This window comes from Anomalospiza imberbis, chromosome 5, assembly GCF_031753505.1.
Source record: "Anomalospiza imberbis isolate Cuckoo-Finch-1a 21T00152 chromosome 5, ASM3175350v1, whole genome shotgun sequence".
NCBI classification, from domain to species: Eukaryota; Metazoa; Chordata; class Aves; order Passeriformes; family Viduidae; genus Anomalospiza; species Anomalospiza imberbis.
The window spans coordinates 19,750,826-19,771,380 of NC_089685.1; the positions used below are offsets into that span (position 1 = coordinate 19,750,826).

At 39.2% G+C, this 20,555-nt stretch overlaps 1 protein-coding gene across 6 annotated transcripts in view; it reads right to left on the reverse strand.

The window, feature by feature from the left end:
• The window catches only part of PLXNB2 (plexin B2), a 252,434-nt gene that overhangs the window by 47,662 nt on the left and 184,217 nt on the right, over positions 1 to 20,555 (reverse strand). For all 6 annotated transcript variants that reach the window (XM_068189818.1, XM_068189813.1, XM_068189816.1 and 3 more), the window contains 8 exons: positions 20,030 to 20,180; positions 17,410 to 17,524; positions 16,629 to 16,731; positions 16,052 to 16,153; positions 10,424 to 10,516; positions 9,165 to 9,246; positions 3,783 to 3,955; positions 2,272 to 2,420 (listed from right to left, as the gene is read on the reverse strand). In XM_068189818.1, the coding sequence (XP_068045919.1) occupies positions 2,272 to 2,420; positions 3,783 to 3,955; positions 9,165 to 9,246; positions 10,424 to 10,516; positions 16,052 to 16,153; positions 16,629 to 16,731; positions 17,410 to 17,524; positions 20,030 to 20,180 (968 nt within the window). The remainder of the gene's footprint in view (positions 1 to 2,271; positions 2,421 to 3,782; positions 3,956 to 9,164; positions 9,247 to 10,423; positions 10,517 to 16,051; positions 16,154 to 16,628; positions 16,732 to 17,409; positions 17,525 to 20,029; positions 20,181 to 20,555) is intronic.

A 20,555-nucleotide genomic window follows, 5' to 3' on the forward strand; every position in this document is an offset into this window, starting at 1 on the left:
GATAGCATGAAAAGGCAATAAGGATTCGACACACTTGAAAACTGGGACAAATGCTTAATGGAGAGCTGACAATACAGTTAGATAAGGAGGTATACAGTGCTGGCAGCCTGCTCAGTCAGTTTCATTTAGGCCACACCCTGAGGATCACTGCTCATTTCTGTCACTCTCCCTCCAGAATTATTGCTATTCTTCCTTAAGAAGCGCATGATTTCTCAAAAAAACCCAAAGTAGCAAAAAAACCCTCAATGACTCCAAATTACTGGGTATAATGCACTTAAATCAGGACTTATAATAAAAGGATTGTCAAGTCCCTCTGCAGATCACTCCAGACTTTTTTTCCTGGGTACTGGCAAATGGACAAAATTCTCTGAATTCTTGCACGTCCTGGCATGTGTATGGCTGCCTGAGCCCGTTCCTCATCATCTCTCTACTGTATTCTTGGAAGTTGTATCTTCATGTCAGGCAGAAACAGGAAATGATGCCTTTGGAGGAATTTTTACCATATGTCAAGCTAGGGAAAGCAGTCGGGGGGCCGGGGCCAGGGGGTGTGGGGGAAACATCCTGGCAGGGATTTTAATTAGAAAAGTTCCCTCCCCTTCCCAGCGCTGGCATTGCCTCCCTTCCCCCACATTACTAATGGAAAACTACAAGAATGACTTCTCCAAGGCCAACAATTAAATCACAGCAGAGCCAAAAAGCACCCTTAAGTGTCTTAAATCTTGCTGTGCATGGGAGCCACTGTCTCCTAAAAGACTAGCTTTTAACTGCAGAAGGATAGGGGAGCAAGACAAGGCACTTTTTGTTATTTTTTTAAATCTAATTTTATAAAAAGAAGGTAATAATAATAAAAAGGAACAGAGGAAGACAAATAGAGAAAATTAAAGATATCTATTTGAAGATTTTGACAACTTCTTTTTCTTAAGGCTTCCCTAGCCAGGAACATCCTTCAAAACCCACTAATTTGTTGATAAATGACATGATGCAAGTTGCATTTGTTCTCACCCATTACTACATTGCCAGAACTTAGGAAACCGGTAATGTTGCTATGATACTAGGAACCAGTAATCTCAGTTCTGGCTCCTTTCCACGTATTTAAAAATATCAAAAAGCTTTAGAAAAAGCCAAGAGTATGGGGAAATTCTTGTAAGGCTATGTTGCAATTCACTGTAGCTTTTGCAAACACTGAAAATAGGGAATGAGGAAAGATGACTGGTTGAAAGTACATGTAAGTGCAGGAGTGATGGCAATAAAATTGGGAAGCAGTAAGAAAGAAATAACTATTCTTTACCTTCTTCCGTCCTAGAGGCCTGGGAAGCTTCTAAATGCCTGATCCACACATTGACTAAAGCTAAATATTTTCCAAAAGCTAAAAAAGAATCACTTAGGTATCTTCAAAGTCACTTTCAAAACATGCCACAGGAATAGCAAAAAGTTACTGTGTTACACTTTAAATTATAGGAATGAAAACAAAGCCAAGGTTTCAATTGCAGCTTTCAAAAGTGAATGAAAGAAAAATCCATCATTACTCTTAATATTACTACTGAACCTTTCTACTATGCTTTTCATCAGCTAATATCAAAAGGGTATTTCCCTCTTGAAATTAGAAGCTTGATATAATCTGTAGTAAACACCTAGATACCTACCTAGAAGAATTTAGGCATTCTGTTTTTATTTTTGGCACTGCTTAAGAGTGTGACAAGTAATCCACAAAACTTCTACCAACCTGCTTAGGCAATTCAACATCCATGGACTTGTTGGCTTTGAGATGAAACTTAGTCATCTACAGCTAAACCTAAGCTCTGGGTTCCCTCCCTGTCCCCAGGCAAGAAACTCTGTGGCTGCACTAAACAGATTTAAGCTACCTGTTGTTTTGCCTCCTTTCCCATAAATCTTGTATGCTTGGCTTCACCGTGGTTCTGATTTAGCAAAGTTTTAATGACTAGATGCACATGCAGAATGCCTTTAATTTAAAAACAAATAGTCTTGATATATGTGCAGTAATAGTTTATGAAAGCTTTTCAATCAAGTAAGGAAAAAACTTCAATCAGGAGCAGGATGGTAGTACACCATTGTAAATTTGTTGCTGTATTACAATCTATAACAATTTTAAATAGAGTCAGACGTTACTATGAAATATTGCATGTACATCATAGCAATAGTTATTTCTTCAAATGGTAACCTTTTGTAACCACAAGAAGGTCATATTTTCTTGAAAATGCACAGAGGTTCCTTTTTTATTCTAAAATCTTGTGAAAAGCATCCATCAATTACCTTGTGGAAACAGAGTAGAACTCCTCTTTAAAAGGACATTCCTTGTCTGCCACTGTTATATTTTTTACATCTTCTGCCTTTATTCCCAAATTAGATCCCATTATGGTCAAAAGAATTCCACCACTTAGTGGTCCAGTTTTTGGCTCAATCTGTGTTTGCATAAAGGACAGGAAAAAAAAAAAAAAAAAACAAAATTAAATACTGCAGTGACTATGTTGCTCTTCTATATTATTTAAAGCTACTTTGACTTACCAACATTTGAAATGCAGATGTTTCTTGTAGGACAAACAAAAAACATGCTATGCAACTTTTTAATGTTAATTAATCATCTGTTAGCTCAGAACTAGTATTCAACAGCTGAAAATTTCATGTGTCCTGCGGCAGACTGTTATGTACAAAACTCTTGCCTGGTGTTTATTCTGTTTTAAGTTTGCTTCTTCCACTGACGTACTGTGATTTTGAAAAGCAAATGGATTGCACTCTTCTCACAATCCTTCCACAGAGCTTTTCCAGCATTTTGTTGTTGTGGTTTTATCCCTTTAGGTTCACAGCAGAGCAGTGCACCGTCCTAACACACAGCGTTGCCCCACATAGTGTTTTCAAAAGTTCCTCCGGTCCCTTGATTTTCCTTACTGCATCTCATGGTAGAGTGCTGCAGCATGGGCTGATGCTAACCAAGTAATTTGTAAAATAAAATGGGGACAGAGAAGATCATGCAGTTGCAGTGGACTGCTCAGACAGGAATATGGCCCTAACAGGCACTTCAATTCGGAATATTTGTTGGGAGGCTAACCTGCTTTCCTGCACAATGCTTGGATCCCCTTCAGCAAAACTTTTTCAGGTCTTCAGCATTGGCAGGCTGCAAGTTTGCCATCAAGAAGAGCGAGGTTGCACTTCAATGCCTGCTCCATCAAAATCAGTCTCTCAGGTCTAAGCAAGTCTGAGCACAGTGACGTGGCTGCCTCTGCTGGCTGCCCAGCCCTGGCTGTCCATTTGCACTCAACCCACAAACAAACTAGTTGAAAAATTACTCATCTGTTTGTCTAGCTCTTTCCAAATGTTATGTTCATATCTAAAGCTAATGTAAGGTCTTGTGGTTAAAAGTCTAGATTGAAGCCTGTAAATGAACCTGTTATGTATTGTAGTTCCAGGAACAGTGAACCTTTCTTACACACTCATTTCAGGTAGAAAGGACTTTATAAGAGAAAAAAACCATGCTAAGAATGCAAGAATCAAATGCCACGTTTTAAGCATGCACTGCTACTCTGGCTTCTGATACAGCGAGAACAAGGCTTGAAAAACAAGGAGGCTCAAAGAGTCCATTCAGTTTCTTATTCTGAGTCTTTACAAATCTCTCACACACATCACTACTGACATTATTTCCTTTCAGCTATTTCAGAGGCTTACTCAACATCCCAGGAAAAAAAACCTGCCTTTCAGTATGAGCTTGCTTGGCTGCTTTCTCCTGAAAAATATTATGGTGGTAGGGAGATAAAAAAAAGCAATCTTACACGAGTGATTTCTGGAGGAGGACACGTGTCGGTGGGGGGAGTGTGACAGAGTTTTTCATAAACGCACTTGCTGGGCTTGCCATCTTCTTCACACCAGACACACTTATATTCAGGCCGGGCAGCAAGGCACAAGCTGCAGTCGTTTCGTCCATAGGAGCAGTTGTACAGAGTCACTGAAAGATGAACAGCAAGCATATTTAGATGTTTCTCTCTATTTCAACGATACTCAGTGTCTTTTAGGAAGGAAAACTAACCCTCTATATAAAGTTCAGTGGAGTCATGTGAGTAATATGTACAGTCTGTACTTAACCCCTGAATAATGCTGAGAAAAAATTTTATTTTTCCTCTATGGAAAAGCCTGGCATTTATCCATGCGCAGAGTATGACTACTCTGCAAATATATTTTTGTCACTCAGGCACTGTCAAAATATTCAAGTACAAAGTCCTTACTTTGACTAACCTCAATAACACATAAAACTGTTTAAAAATTAATTCAAAAATAAGGTCCTCCTGGAGCATCCCAAGTCAGATATGGAAGGTATAGACTCTGCATGGGTGTGAGTAGGGATTGACATCAGCTGGCATGGGACCTCAGCCAGTTGCAGAATTAAAGGAAGAGAGCTGCCTTTGTAGGCTGTTTCCAGGACATTTGGGATGTTCCATAATCATCACTCATGCATGAACCAAATAGAGAGTTAACACTTTATAAAATGTTAACCTTTGTGCAAGTGAATACCTCTATGTTTCTTCATTCTTCTCTGTTTTCTTGCTTTTGTTTTCCCTTTTGTCTTGAACTATCACCCTGATGTACACTTTGTTCCTTTTGTAGTGGGGTTTAGTTCTAGCTTTTCTGAGCCAAGAAATCAAGTCTGATAGTGTATCTCTCTTACTCATGAAGCAGAGACCAACTGTCCCAGACACTAATCTTGTTTTGGCCCCCATCAATCTTCAGCATGATGCACAGTCACTGAATCAAACTAATTTTCCCAAATAGATGCAAAGCCTTGAGATATATCTACATGGTTCAACACCATAAGGAGAGCCTGGGCTTGCAAAAAAAGATATGGAGATGCACTTAAGAACTAGCCCAGAAGAAAACAGAATGGAAAGATGCCACATGTTTCTCTAGGGAAAGTGCACAACTTGCCCAGATTACCCAGCATGGGAGTGCTGTGCCTCCCTGGAGAGGTGAGATGATTATTGTAAAGAGGAAAACATCTTGCCGCCTGCTTTTCTGCTCCTTTTCCCCCTGCTTCTCTCTACTCTTTGCTGCTCTGTATTTCTGGCCACACAGCCTCTCACCCTCTGCCACTGAGGCTCTGCCACTTTTTGAGTCTCATAAATCAACTCACTAGAACAGCAGAAAGCTTTTTAGGTTTCCTCCTGTGCTCTTTCAAGAGTTAAATGTGCTTGCAGATGGGAATGGGGTATACAAGACAGAGACTCAACATCTTCCCCTTCCCCTTCCCTCTCCCTTCATTAAGTCCCAAGAAACAGTAGCCTTAGTGACACTGGATTTTTTTCAAACAAGGTTCATACTTAACAATGCAGGAAATAAAGGAAAGTAAACAGATGTGGACAAAAGTAAATTCTTTTGAGATGCATATAGTAAAGGCCATTAAAAACATCTATTTAAAACAAGCTTTTACACTCAGAGGAGCAGGACTCTACAAAGGACACTGGCAAAACCACCCTCCGGTCAGCAGCATTTCAATACACTTGCTGTCTTCCTAGATAACAGCAGCAGCAGTAGCTCTTGAAATCTAATTCCAAGAGACTACCATGTCAGATTTCTAGTGAAATGAAAAGTAAAATGAGAATGCTAGTTTTCCATTATTTTTTCAGCAGTGGCCTTATTCCCCTGCTAGGCATGAACAATATTGCAGATGCTCAAATCTTGGCTAGCCTTTTCCACTTGCAGGAGAACATGTAATCCCATGCAGGCAGTTTTTCTCTAAATGCTGTATGTTTAAAACCCTCAGCATTCAGTTTCACAGCTAGTCTTTAAGATAATAACAGGTTTTTTTCTTTCCCTTACAATGAAGAGTTAATGCAATGATGCAGCCCGATTTTAACCCTTTCTTACCTCTAGTCAGCATAGCTACTTGATTTCAAGTAGCTTTACAAGCACAAAATCAGCTGAAGAAGCATTAGACGTGCATGCAAAACTGAGGGACTTTGGTATTTGTAAAAATGAATCAATGAGAAAGAGCATCCATTTGATTCAATCTCTACCTTGAACTTCCAAGGAATTGATGAGCACAAAGCAGGAGTAGCATCATTTGCTTCATAAACTGAGCACACCAATATGGAAGGCACTGAGCAATAAAAATAAACCTAGTAATATTTCCTGCAGTTCGTGTGTCAGTTATCCACTCTGTATGTAGTTTGTAGACATAGTTCTGGGGAAAAGCACCAGACTGACAGCCCATGTATGCTGCTGTTTGCTTTGTGGACAGTGGCAAGGAAAAGTTTCCTCGCTGCGAATCACTTTTACAGGAACCAGATTGCTTTCTTATTCCAGCACTCTGAAAGACTGCTACTGCACAGACGCTTGAACAATAAATATTGTAGAGCAAATCCTCCCCTTTGCTTCCCAAACCTTGCATTTCCCACCCAGATGACCACATGGCCACCAGGTACAGCATGGGAATATGTTTACTGAATTACTTTATTATCCTCCATTGGCTGGACAGAGATTCTTATTCCACCCCTTAGTAAACAATGTCAGCACTGCAAAGTCTTGATGTCCCTCACATCCAGTTGCTTAAATGCAATGAAGAAAGCCACGGCCTCAAAGCATTAACTGCTCCCCTTGTTCACTGATCAGCTCATTATATGTACCAGCAGCAAGCTACTCATTAGATTCAGACTCTTCTCCATCACCTTGAGATACCAGCTGTGATATCATCGATAAAAAGGACAAAGGATAAAAGGGATATATTGGATTTCACACTGTTCAGAACCCCTGATGACTCGAGATGTAAAAATGCTATCATAACTTAGTATTCACTAAGTGTCATACAAAGAAAGGGTTCTTTCACTGGCAGGTTCAAAGGTGCTTCTCAGCAGCAGCCATATACCCAAAGCCAATTCTTTTCAAGACACATGAAAACACATTATGCTCTGGATTTCATATGGCAAGGGAGTCTGAAAGTCAGAAAGAATTTGGATTTTAAAAAATCCCTTTTATACTAAAAAGAGACATCTGTTGATAATTTCTCAATTCCCCTCTTGGAAGTGTTTTATATTTCAATTTCAATGATAACATTTCTTGAATAATTTAGCTACTTTTTTGTTTTGTTTTGTTTTTAATGTTTTTCCCTGACTTGGAAAAAAGATGTTGGGAATATTTGGTCAAAATTCTGCAGTTTTAAACATGACAGCCTCTGGAGTGGAAATTAAGACAGTGTGAGATTGCAATATGACCTCCCTGTAACATTCATGCCAGGTCATCTTTTAAGTCTTTTCACATTGCACACAGAACCATAAGGAAAATCTTCCAAAAACATAGTTCATGCTGCCAATATGAAAGGGAATAAATTTAAATATCGTACAGTTGGAAAAATACAGTCTAAAGATTTATTCTGCAGAGGAAATTACTTGGGCTACTAGTATTTTCCTGATGTTGACCCATCAAGCAAGTAACAAGAGGGTTGCCTCATAGTTTTGGCAATATTCTGCCTTAAATGTCAGTCCAAAGACATATAAGGTAGGTCTCAGCTCCCAGGTACTGCTTCATTGATTTTAAAGGAGCTTTCTTACCTCAGCTCAGGACTAGGCTTCATTGCTTCATTATTGTATGTTGAAAAGAAATGAAATTTATATTCATAAAGGGATTTTTATCAGAGATCAAGTCTTTGTGCTATAATTCTTAATTTATTTTTTAATAGAAAGAAATGAATAGAGTAATGAGATGAAAACACACTGAATGTTTCTGTGTTTTCTTGATTCCCAGCTAACAGGGACTGCAGAACCTGTCTGAATTGAGACACAGCTAAGAGATGAGATTTCAGGTAAAGTCCATATGAGTGGCTGTGACAAGTGGCTCTTTCTGCTGTTTGACAAGGAAAGTTCATTGAGGAAAGGAAAATACCATTGGAAGAAAAAATATCAAAATACTTAAGTGTTTAATTTTCATACTTAAGTATGAACTTGGAAGCCTTGCTATTAGGATTGCACTTCAGAGCAAAAGCAATCTTAAAAATTATAGAATCATAAAATCAGAATACTTTGGGTTGGAAGAGACATTTAAAGGTCACCTAGTCCAAATCTCTAAAATGAGCAGGGACATCTTCAACTAGATCAAGTGATTTTTGAGATTGTCCTGTGTACAGCCAGGAGCTGGACTTGATGATCCTTGTGGGTCCCTTCCAACTCAGGATATTCTGCAATTCTATGATTCTGAGATTCTTCAGAGGCCCATCCAGCCTGAACCTCAATGTTTACAGGTATGGGGCATCTACCATCTCTCTGGTACCCACATCATAGCCCTGTATTAGCCAGCTGAAATGAGCACAGCAACCTGTGCCAGTGTTTCACCACCCTCCCTTTAAAAAAGCTTCCTCCTTATATTTAGTCTAAATTTACCCTCTTTCAACGTAAAACCATTACCCCTTGTTCTATTGCAACAGTCCCTGCAAAAAAGTTTGTCCTTATCATTTTTATAAGCAACCTTTAAGTACTGAAAAATTGCAATAAGGTCTCCCTGGAACCTCTCTTCTCCAGGCTGAACAACCCCAACTCTCAGCCTTTCCTCATAGGAGAGGTGCTCCAGCCCTCTGATCATCTTTGTGGCCCTTCTTACTCTGTACTCATTCCAACAGGTCCATGTCCTTCTTATTGGCAGGCCCAGAGCTGGATGCAACACTGCAGGTGGGGTGTCATGAGAGTGAAGTAGAGGGAGAGAATCCCCTCCCTCGCCCTGCTGGCCACGCTGCTTTTGATCCAGCCCAGGATATGACTGGCTTTCTGGGCTGCACCCACACATTGCTGGGTCCAGCTTGTCATGCCCTGCAGAACTGCTCTCAATCCCTTCATATTCCAGCTTGCATTTGTGTTTGGGATTTCCCCTTGCACTTGGCCTTGTTGACCCTCACGAGGTTTGCACAGGCCCACCTCTCATGCCCATCAAAGTCCCTCTGGATGCCATCCCTTCTTTCCAGCATGTCAGCTGCACCACACAGCTCGGTGTCACTGGCAAACTTGCTGACAACACAGATGTTTAATTCATTAGTTTAATATGAATAACTTTTGATCTGTCAGATCTGTCAGTTTCACCCAAACCAGTAAAACCTACAAACATTCTTATTAACAAGACTCCAAATTATGAAGGAATTGATTTCTGCTTACTGTAATTAATCTCCCTTTAATCATACTTACCCATCAGTTTGCTGTCAATCTTGACCTTATCTGTTTTTATGGACAAGTTAAGTTGTAGGGTCTCATTTGCACTATAGGAAAACTAGAAAAGATGACATAATAGGGTTATTTATACCTTCATTTGGCAAGGTTAATTTCATGCATTTTCTATGATCCTCAATAATCAGACCTGTGAAGGTATTAGAAACTCTCCCAAGCCTTATGGCCTTTTATCATCTTGGGCAGATACATTTATAGAAAAATGTTTTAATGAACCTAATCCTTTACAATCAGAATTTTCAAGTACCAAGGGACAGCAATATCTGAACACTCCCTTTTCATTAATTTAATTTACATTTTGTTATAAGTATCAAAGCAGCAAAACTGCTGTTCAGAGGCAGTAAGTATAGCTGCTGACCCTGCTGAGTTCTCCCTTCCCACACCATCTGGCCCCATTACTTCTGTGGGCACAGCAGACTCGCACCACATGGAGGGGAAATCTTTTGCATCTTTTACAGTGCAGCCTCCTCATTTTACAGCCAAATCACAAGGTTCACATGCTCCAAGACATGAGCTTCTGCTCATGCTGAAAGAGCAGCAATGACAATTGTTGGGAAACAAGAAGAACAAATAAAAATACAGACACTTGATGAAGCAAATGCTTTGTGCTAGGCACAGATGATGCATAAATGCTCATTAATTCTCAAAACTAGTTAGTGAGCATGTAAGATATAAAGTCAGCATAACATTTGTGAGTCAAACTTGGAGCTTAGAAAATAGACCATTTTAAAAATATTATTTCCTTTCTCAATAAAACAAGCAAGAGTGAAAGAAGCATAACTACTTGGTAGCCAAGCAACAGTATATTGCTACCATTCTTACCATTCCCATTTTTACAGATACAAAATGGGAAAGATAATGAATTGGAATGTGGAGAGGGAGAGCACCGAAATTCTTGCATTTTATCCTCTATGATTTCACTAGATTGCAAAAAAAGTGAAGAATAAAACAACAGTAGTCTCAAATTCCTCCAGAGTTCAATAATTCCATGGGTTACACAGCTAGAGAAATCAAGGAGAAAGACTGAGGACTTTGAGAGGAGACTTCAGGAGCTCTGAGCCAAAACAGTAGCCTTTGACTACTACTGCTCCATTAGAGGTGACTTTCTTCTCTGGGGGAAACACATATTACCTGTGTAATTCTGGACACATGTGGCTACTGGAACAGTTTAGAAGAAGAACTGAGCATTTTTGGTAGGTGAATCATATTTTCACATTTACCTCTTTAGTCACGAATGAAAATTTTCCTTCATCCGACTCATCAACAGAAGCTTCAAATTCAAATTGGCTGTTTCCAACCACAAATTTTTTACCCTAAGGATGAGAAAATTTCAGTTTAGAATTTGTATAGAATCACCAAGCATAGTAAAATATCACCAGGCGATATCCTGTTCAGCACTGGAAGTAATCAAATCCAAATGGAGAAAGCTAACTGGTTACAGTCATCTTCTAAAGCAATGTTAGAGAGAAGCTGAGGCAGAGCAATCTGTGACTTTGCTGCACTGCTCCAACATTCATTCATGGTAGGCACACCAAGAAGTTCAAGGAAAGCAAGACCATATATAGCACTATGTTTTAGGAAGCAGTAAGAAAAAGCTAAGAGATGTGAATACTGGATGGCTTCACACATCAGATGTGTTATTAACAGAGCTGTGTGAGCTCTGCCCTTAAAGGTTTTCTCTGTAGGGATTCTGGGCAGAGCATCCATGCAAGAGTTGCATGGGAGACTGGAATGAACATCTCTCAGCTCTTGCTGCCTTTCTCCTGCCTTACCATGACTCTAGCTGTATTTTCATAGGACAGTCTTCAATGGTAGCACTAATTTAAGGGTGTTACTACCTTCTAGACATCTTCTTCCCCTCTCTTCTCCCTAGATCCTAAACCTAGTGATTCCTGTCTTAAGTCAGTAGCACATATTGATCTTCACTGCACTGACAAAACTCTCAGCTTGGCTATTCTGTGATTCAGTCAAAGAACTTGACTGGCTAAAATCCTCATCCCATGACATTGTTTCTGTGCTGGGTCATTCTCCTGCCCATAGGACAGACATTGCCAGAAGAATATTAGAAAGAAGTGAGTAGCAAAGATATTTTCATACACCAAAGTAGGTAAAGACTTATGAAATCACAACTCACTTGGGGACAAGACAACCTTCACCATTACAGAATCACAAAATGGTTTGGTTTGGAAGGGACATTCAAAGACCATCTAGTCCAACAATCCTGACATAGGCAGGGACATCTTTCCCTAGACCAGGTTATTCGATGCCCCATACAACCTGGCTTTGAACATTTCTAGGGATGGGGTACACACAAGTATCTTGGGCAACCTGTTCCAGTCTCTCACCATCCTCATTGCAAAAGATTTCTTCCTTATCTCTCTAAAAATACCCACTCTCACTTCAAAAAATGTTGCCCCTTTACCAGAACCTTACAGGCCCTGGTAAAATGTCTCTCTCCATCTTTCTTATAAGCCCTCTTTATATATTGAAAGTCCACAAAAATGTCTCTCAGAAGCCTCCTCTAGGCTGAACCACCTCAAATCTGTCAGCTTTTCTTCATATGAGAGGAACTCCAGCTCTCACCTTCTCTCTGATAATTTCCATGTCTCTTCTCTGGATCCATTCCAACAGGTCCACATCTTTCTTGTACTGGGAACCCCAGAGCTGGATGCTATACTCCAGCTGAAGTTTCAGGAGAGTGGACTGGAGGAAGATAGATCACCTCCCTTGACCTGCTGGCCACACTTCTTTTGATGCAGCCCAGGACACGATTGGTTTTTCGGGCTGCAAGTGCACATTGCCAGCTCACATCTGATGTTTCATTCTCAAGTCCTTCTCCACAAGGCTACTGTCAATCCATTCAACCCTCACTCTGCATTGGCCCAGGTGCAGGACCTTCTCAGGGGCCTTGCTGAACTTGAGAACTTTAGTGTGGATGTAAAGAACTAGTCCCTGGTTTTGACCAGAGCCATCTGAGTCTGGAGTGCACATGGCAAAAACATAATGGTTATTTGATTCCTTTTTTCTGCTCCAGAGGTTAAGTACATTGTCTCCTGCTATCATTTAAGTCTTGTGTATGAGCATCTTATCCTTTTTATTTGTAGCTATTTTTTCAATATTGGAAACACAGGTACCTTCTGGGTCACTGATTTTATCTAATTAATGCAGTGGAAAGCTTTCCTACTGCACCTTCACTGTGACAGGTTGGGCAGTGGACATGAGCCCATCAAGGTTTGGGGCTGAGAAGGACAATGTGTTTTAACCAGATAAAGGACCTGACTTGATGCTCTGGGTGGTTATTTTATAGAAGAAAACAAACCTTTTACTTCTTCCTTCTAGGAAGCTAGATTTAGAAAATAAGCTACTGACTGAACTCTGAAAAGCCTTGTCTGAAAATTTATAGCCCATTCTGCCTTACAGAAAACATCTACATAGTCCAAGTTTTAAAGCACCTCCTTACAAATGTTGGGTTTTTTTTTTTGTAGGAATGTTGCCTTGTTTTCCTCGCCCCACATATTTTAATATAATATATTTGTCAGAAGTGTTCAAATTCTGCTGCTCCTGTGCAAGGCTTTCCTACATGCTTAACAGCAGGCTCTGGGAGAGGAGGAGAGCTTTGATGTGTGCAATAGCTGATACCTGGAGTGCACTGAAATCAGGAGATGCTTACAAGTCTCTTGAGCAGAAGGCAGCAGAGCTCACAGTCAGTAGTTTTGGGGCAAGAGATGTGTAGCAAACATAGGAAGCAGGTTACACATCAGACACGCATGACAAAGAAAAATCCAAATGGGAAATTACTTTTAACGAAAATCTTTGGCGGGCTAATAAGGTTATCTTGATGCCGGTACATCTGTCTCTCCTACTGTGCCAATCTTTCAAGGACTCAGCTGGAGAATGCCTCTCAGAAATTGCATGCAATATTACTGATCAGTACTAAACTTCCCTCCCTCTGCCTGTCCTGGATGGCGCTATTCCCACGAGAATGACAACAGCTTGGATTTATCTCTCCTTCCTACTGAAATTCTTTCAGAGGAAGAAGGGGCAAAAGAACAGTCAACAGCTCCTCCTCTTTTAGGCTATTTCCCTCCAGTGGAAGCTATCACAAGGAGACTTAGTCTTTGTACTTTTAGCATTTACAAGTTAAGAGGAGCATACAAAATGTATGACTTTATACTTCCACCCTCAGTGGAAGTATAGCAGTTTCTATATTCCAGTATAGAAATATTTTTGATATAGTTCTTCAACAGCAGTTTTTTAAGTCATTTACCTCTCCTACTCACTAAGTAAGCCCTTTAATGTTCATCTCCACCTAGAGATGAAGATGTTTATATGCACAATGTTGGATAATGCACTTAGTCACCCATGGCAAGGCTGGGTGTGCAACACCCCTTTAAGTAAAGCACAGATTAAAATCAAGATAATAGAACTGGTAGTTGAAAGTGACATCACAACATTAATTTTTTGCTTTTTCCAAGCAAGTATTTAGGCAAAGAAAATAGGAGGAAAATGGATATACCAATGTCCTAACCAATAAAGACTTTAAATGTGCTCATAGCTGCATGACTGCTAGCTTCAAAGATGCTGTAATGCCCAGCATATCCTGTGGCAAAATTGTTCCACATGAGAAGCCAAACACTATTTAGCATTTGGGCTGTGGGCCAACCCCTACAAAATATCCATCCATGGCTTCTCCTGAGCTACCCTGTTTTCCATGAAATGTTTACCAAAGGCTGAGTGTAAGTTATGCCCTTCATTCAAATGAACTTTCAGTCATCAAAGTTACTGCTTCACATAGCATGATTCCACAGGCATGAGTGCCTGTATGACTACAACTATTTCATGCCTTATTTGTCTGTTATCACATATATTAAAGGGCTGTGTATACAGCTGTAGTCACTGCGTGTGTTTGTTGAAGTCCTGTCACTAAAGGCATTCTTGTTTTGACTTAAAAACGCACCTCTGTACCAGGATATATGGAGCAGACCACATGTCAGAGATGACATTTTCACATTGCTCCCATCCAGGAAAAATTACTCTGACATCATTTGACACTCACTGCTCTCCAGCATCTTTCCAGTTTTGGGACTATGCATTCACCTTGACTTCCTACAGAGACCTGAACTCCTCATAAGCCTTCCCAGTTCCAAGTTAAATAAATACATTCTGTAGGCAAACTGTCAAACATTGCTACTCATGACAAAGCATTCAATCCACAGGATGTGTCTTTGCATTTGTTAAATGCAATTGATATCTCACAGAATTAAAAAACCCCAGCAGCCTTTTCTCCATTCCCTTTTTGTTACTAGTAGTTCAGAAAGATTAAAGTCCTTATTCATAGAATAATAAACTAGATGAAGTAGCTTTTGCATTCCTGCTGCTGTTTCTCCTTGGAGGACAAGGGTCCACTAGAAGTCAAATTCAGCACATCTAGATTATGCATCTGCCCTGAATTTCTCTAGAGAGAGAAAGGCCTCTTCCAATTATAACAAAGGAGCAGGAAACAATTTTCCTCTTGGGCAGAAAAACGGCTCTTCACAATGTTAAAAGATATACAAGTAAAATCTCTAGAATACTTTTCAATTAGCTGCGGGTGTGGGAGAGGTGTTGTATGCCACATGTTGCACACAGCCAGACATCCTACCAGGGACCAGTTCTGGCATCTTGGAGAACAGACCAAATTCACCAAATTTGCATTTCACTGTCTGCTTATATCTTAAGGTCTTCCAACAAAAATGTTTATTTTTGAACCTATGTTTTTATAGCACAGTTTTCATATATGTTTATAGTAGTGACACACATCATGGTCTTTATATGGTGCTTACAGGTTGCTTTTTGCACTTCTCTGAATACCCTTCTTACATTGCTACTCTTCAGGCCTGTTGACCCTTTTCCATCTCTTCGCAGGAGCAGCAAAGGTGATAGAAGGAATTTAGAAGCTATACAGCATTCCAATTTGAAAAAGGAAAAAAAAAAACTCAAAAAGAAGGGCCTTCTTTCCGTTGATAGATGGCCAGTATTAAAAGAAATCGATGCACTCCCCAGTGCATCTATCATCAATTCACATTTACACAAAGACAACACAAAAACAAAGAATAGAAACTGATAACAATACTTGAGCTATCACCTAAAATGGTTTTTAAGCTTCATTTTTATCCAACTAACAATAACATTTTATTCATTGTCTAGAATATAATGCAATTAAAACCCTGGGGTCTATCTGACTTAGAGACTTTGTAATTTTTTTTTCTGGAAGCAAGTACTAAGAAAGAGAAGTCTTTGCTATGGGTGAGAAAATACCTGATCTTCTGGTTTAATGGTCACACACACACACACACACACACACACACACACACACGGAGACAGAGAGAAGTGAAAGATGATGCTATCCAAACTAAGAAACATTTAATGTCTGAGTGCATTTTTGTGTTTGGAAGGTGAAGAGTGAGTTAAGCACACAGGGTGATGTCATTCTAGAACAACAGCAACAAAACCTATCAAGTATTCAAGTATCTAATTAGAAAAAGGTGAAACACTGACAATTCCTACATCTCCTCTCATTTCATTACATGAAAAATAATTGTCCAATGTTTTAATAAGTCCATCTTACATTCTTTAAAGTGCCCCCCTACATTTTAATAGTTAGAATATTTTCTCCAGCTCTGATTTTCTCTTGGTGATCACTCTACCATAGTAACCAATATTATATCAAACTTGAATGTGTAGCCCTTTTCTTTCTTTAAATTACAAGCAGGATCTCCAAGGCACATGAACTAATGCTTTAGTTTAGGGGTGTGGATGCAGTTTAAGAGGCATTCAAATGACAGCTAGCATTGAATTAATCTGTTTACCTGATAATAATCTAGATGTTTTCCCTCAAAATATACAGTTGTTTGGTACTCCATAGGTATTATTGAAGGGTCAGGGTTTAGAAACTGCGGGCATTCTCCTTCCTGGGGAGAGATACATTTTACATGTTATTACAAATAAAAAGTCTTACCACAACAAGCTCCAATGGCCTTTGGACAATAGAATGATTGTTCTGAAGAACTTCATGCTTAAAATACAGTGACAGATTTGATTACACCCTTTCAAATTAGACATGCTAAAAATGACTGCTGCGTATGTCAAAGCTGTGGGTGATTATCTGTCTCTGCCTTGAAATCTCGTTCCTCCCATTGAAGCAAGATAGTAAAAGGAACAGAAATATCCTTTCAGGAGTTATTCAGACTCACTGCCCCGCCTCAATCACACCCTTAAATTCCCACCCCCACACTGTCACTATAAAAAAAACCACCTTACACTTCTGGAGTTAACTTTCAAATAATTTTCAAATCTCTAATTCAACCAACTGATATGAGAGATCCAGTAAACAAAATATTAAAGTGTTCTAATAAAAAACCTAACAACCTTATTTTTACACATTACCATATTTTGTTTAATCACATCTTGTACTGAAGAGGACTCTTCACAGATATGTCTCTTCCAGTCCCACTGGCAATTCCATCTATTGCTTGCACAGGAATAGCATCTACAAATATAACATGGTAGTCATGACAAATTGTCAGGCTTTTTCCCCCACTAAAAAGAAAAGTAAATTAAATTCCATATTTATTCATAGAGGGTAGATCAGTCTGTTAGTGTCCTTACTATATTAAGCGCAAAACTTCATAAGAACAGATCAAGAACATCAAAAAACTATTTTATGCCTTAAATAAATATTTGAGCAAGGATCAGAAAACCATAGCATTTGCAAAAATGTTGAGATCAAGCCTAACAGGACTGGAAGTGATTCTGATCTACCTTCATACATAGGAATGAACAAAGGGTTTGGGCTGGCTGCACCTGCCCTATGTGAAGGCACCGCTACCCAAAGCACCAAACTACTATCGTTACAGGGAACAAGTAGGCACACAGATGTCCATGTTGCTCACCTGCAGACACATTAGCAGCTACAGAAATGGCAACACAACGAACAAGCCTTAATTATATGTGCCATGAATATTTCTATTCCATGCTTTATGTTGCTGGCTCACCAGGTGCCCTTCAACCATTTTTAAACTCCATTAAAATATAAGAAAAAGGATTCAGACACACGCAAATTTTGAGTGCCAAAGGCTTAATTATGAAATTATTGAGTGATCCAGGTGCCAGTTACCTAACACAACAAGCTACAGGATCTAAACATTTAAGAAGCTGAAATACTTACGGCTGATTTTCAATAAGATTCATTGCTTCTTCACAGTCATAAAAAGGGTAAGTATGTGATGCAAAGAAAATCTTGTTCTTTTCAAAGGTTAACTGAAGTGGAACTGAAACATGATCTATCACAAAAGAAAAAAAATTATCCAAGTGGTCATTGAATTCTTCAGCTCTTGAGCTGAATGATACAGTGATAACAGTTTTATTATTTTACAGGACATAAGCAAATATTTAACTATACTGTTAACACTCTGGATCTTATGACTTTAAGTCTGTAAGTTCTGTTTTGTCTTTTTAAGATTAACAAAATTTTTCAGCACAGGGTTCTCAGAAGAAAAGCAGAGAGAGAAAAAAGGGAAGAAGCAAAATTAAAGAATAACTTTGTTTTATGGAAGTGTTTTTCAGTGGTGCTATCATCATGCTATATTTTTAAAGAGTCTAGAAGAACAAGGAAAACTGATTAAAGACATAATTGAACACAGATGAAAACTGACACAAGAACAGTAATTTTAAATAAAAAAAAATCTTAAATATGAATATGTCTACATGTACAATTACTTCCTTTATTTGTGAATTAAAAATGTTAGGTGAATTCAAGCCAGTGATCTTTGTGGTTAATGCCCAACAGTGCCTGCAACAGTTACCACAGGCACTTGTGAGCTTCAGTTTGCCATACATGATTTCTCCACAAATGTACTTCTTGTCTGGATTATTACTAAAGACTGAAACTGTTTGAAATACCTTTTGCAGAATCATTAAGCCCTTATGACAAGCTATTTCACAAGCTATTGAGCAATTGCAAACTCTGCTTTCCTTGAACAGGTTCTTGGAAGACCATCAGCTGCTTGGCTGAAAGTTACCTCTGCCTGCACTGGGTCCCCTTGAATACTTCAGACTTACAGGAATTACAGGGGATTTCCTAACAACATGACTGAGAAAAGGCATCCTTCCTAGAAATTCCTTTTGGAACCAAACAACTCAGACTTTTCCAACATCAACAGGGAGTTTAACAGTAACTGGATGTCTCAAGACTGCCAGGAGTATATACCAATACTATGCATACAAATGTCTTAAGGGCAGATGTCAAAAGGATGGGGCCAGACTGCTCAGACAGAATGAGGAACAACAAGCTGAGACACGGGAGGGTCCATCTGAATAGGAAGACAAACATCTTTACTTTGAGGGTGACAGAGCAGTGGAAAAGGCTGCTCAGAGAGGTTGTGAAGTCTTCTCTGGAGACATTCAAAACCCACCTGGATGAGATGCTGCGCAATCTGCTTTAGGTAAACCTGCTTTAGCGGGGCGGTTACACTAGGTAACCTCCTCAGGTCCCTTATGTCCCTAAATATTCTGTGGTTCTGGGAATACTTGTAGCTGTCTGCCTTCTCCTGGTGTCTGCTGAGTTTTTGAGCACCCTCATATTACTTTTGAACATCCTTTCAGATGTGCAACCAACTCAGAGAGTCATATTATTTCTAGATTACTTGTTTGCTCAAATACCTTCTCTGACAGGCTTCTAGTCTTACATTTAATGCTGGATGACATCAAGATATCACATTTATCAACCATATTACTTTATGTCCTGCTTTACAAAATATGTAGGGAATGTGAATTTGCCTTAAATAACAGAGCGCTGCTTTAACACTTAGCAGAATCTGATATATGACATACCCCAGCTAGTGTAAAATTCAATAATGAGACTTCAATGTAATTACTCTCCCTGCAACTAAAATTAGATTTTTACCTGCTTCAGCCTAAAGAGAATTGAAACTTATCTTAAAAAGTGCTTCCAAGTACCACTTTGACAGTTCATGACTGTTATAATACATATAAAAGAGTTATCCTCAGGGGTATGTCTGCAAGCTGTAAGAGCACATGTGTTTGCTTGTAATTTCTCTTCAGATTTTTAAACTTGATACATAATAAACAGTGTTGTGTAATTCCAGAGTTTCATTCCATGTGTTTATGCATCAAGGTGTATGAACTATGGCATGAAAAAAGCACTGTCTAGGAAACTGCACAGAATTATGGCTGGCAACAGACCTTAGGCCTACAATCAGTGGTTCAGAACAATGGTGCAGTCTTTAATTATATGATGAAGTATTTTTCCATCAGGCTTACTTCTGCAGAAGTTGGAGGACACACAGAAGAAGAGGCAGAAGGCTGGATGCTACAAAGGATAGCCTTGTAAAATTAACCAGAAAAAAAGCCACTGAAGTACCGTTGACCAGAGCAAAACTAAGAAGTCAGACATGAATTCCTTCATAGCTGAAGCAGGCACAAACCTCTTCTATCCCCACAAGTCAGAGTGCTTAGGCTTAGATTAGGGTAACTAGGTTTTGTTTGTTTGGGACACAGAATAGCACCTCTCTGACTCCATGTCTATGTCTCTACCAAGCTAGTGTTTCAGGTTCCCAGCAGAAACACTGGGAATTTTACAGCTTGTAAATATATTGACAGAAAAGGTTTGAGCAAACTGACAGTTCAGCAACAGACTATTTGGGGAAAAAGACTGGAAGAGGAAAAGAACCCATCTTGTGGGCACCTCATATAAGAGTACAATACTGGAAACAGCAGTCTATGATCTTTTCTCTTATTATCCATGTAGGGTAGCAATATTTATTTACCTTGATGTTTTGGTGTTGGAGGAATTATATCAGGGGGATCACAGATAATAACTCCTTCTCTCAACTGAGCAGAATGCACTGTTTCACCAAAGGTACAGCAAACCTTGTCACTCTCAGTCAAAGCTGGAAGTGGACTTACAGTCAGTTCCACCTGGAAAAAAAATTTAAAATGGTAAAATATTTGGAAAAAATGAGCTAAGACCCAGTAAGTCATGGAAAATTTCAATTTCAAAAGTGATATTTTAGCTAGCATCACAGAACATGGCTCTCCTTTTCAATTTTTACTTCTTCCCATCTGTTAGTCTTTTCTCCTTAAACCTCTACCAATCTTTCCAGGCTTGGTCTTTGTTGAATCACTGATATAAAAACCTCTTGTCCTGTCAATGCATTAGACCAGAACAAAATTGTCTGTACAGACACACCCAAAACCTTTTATTCTTGTCCTCAGCATCCAGTTTAGCAACAGTAAACAAAATGGCTAACACTTAAACCCTGACAAAATTAATTAATATTACATTAACCTTAG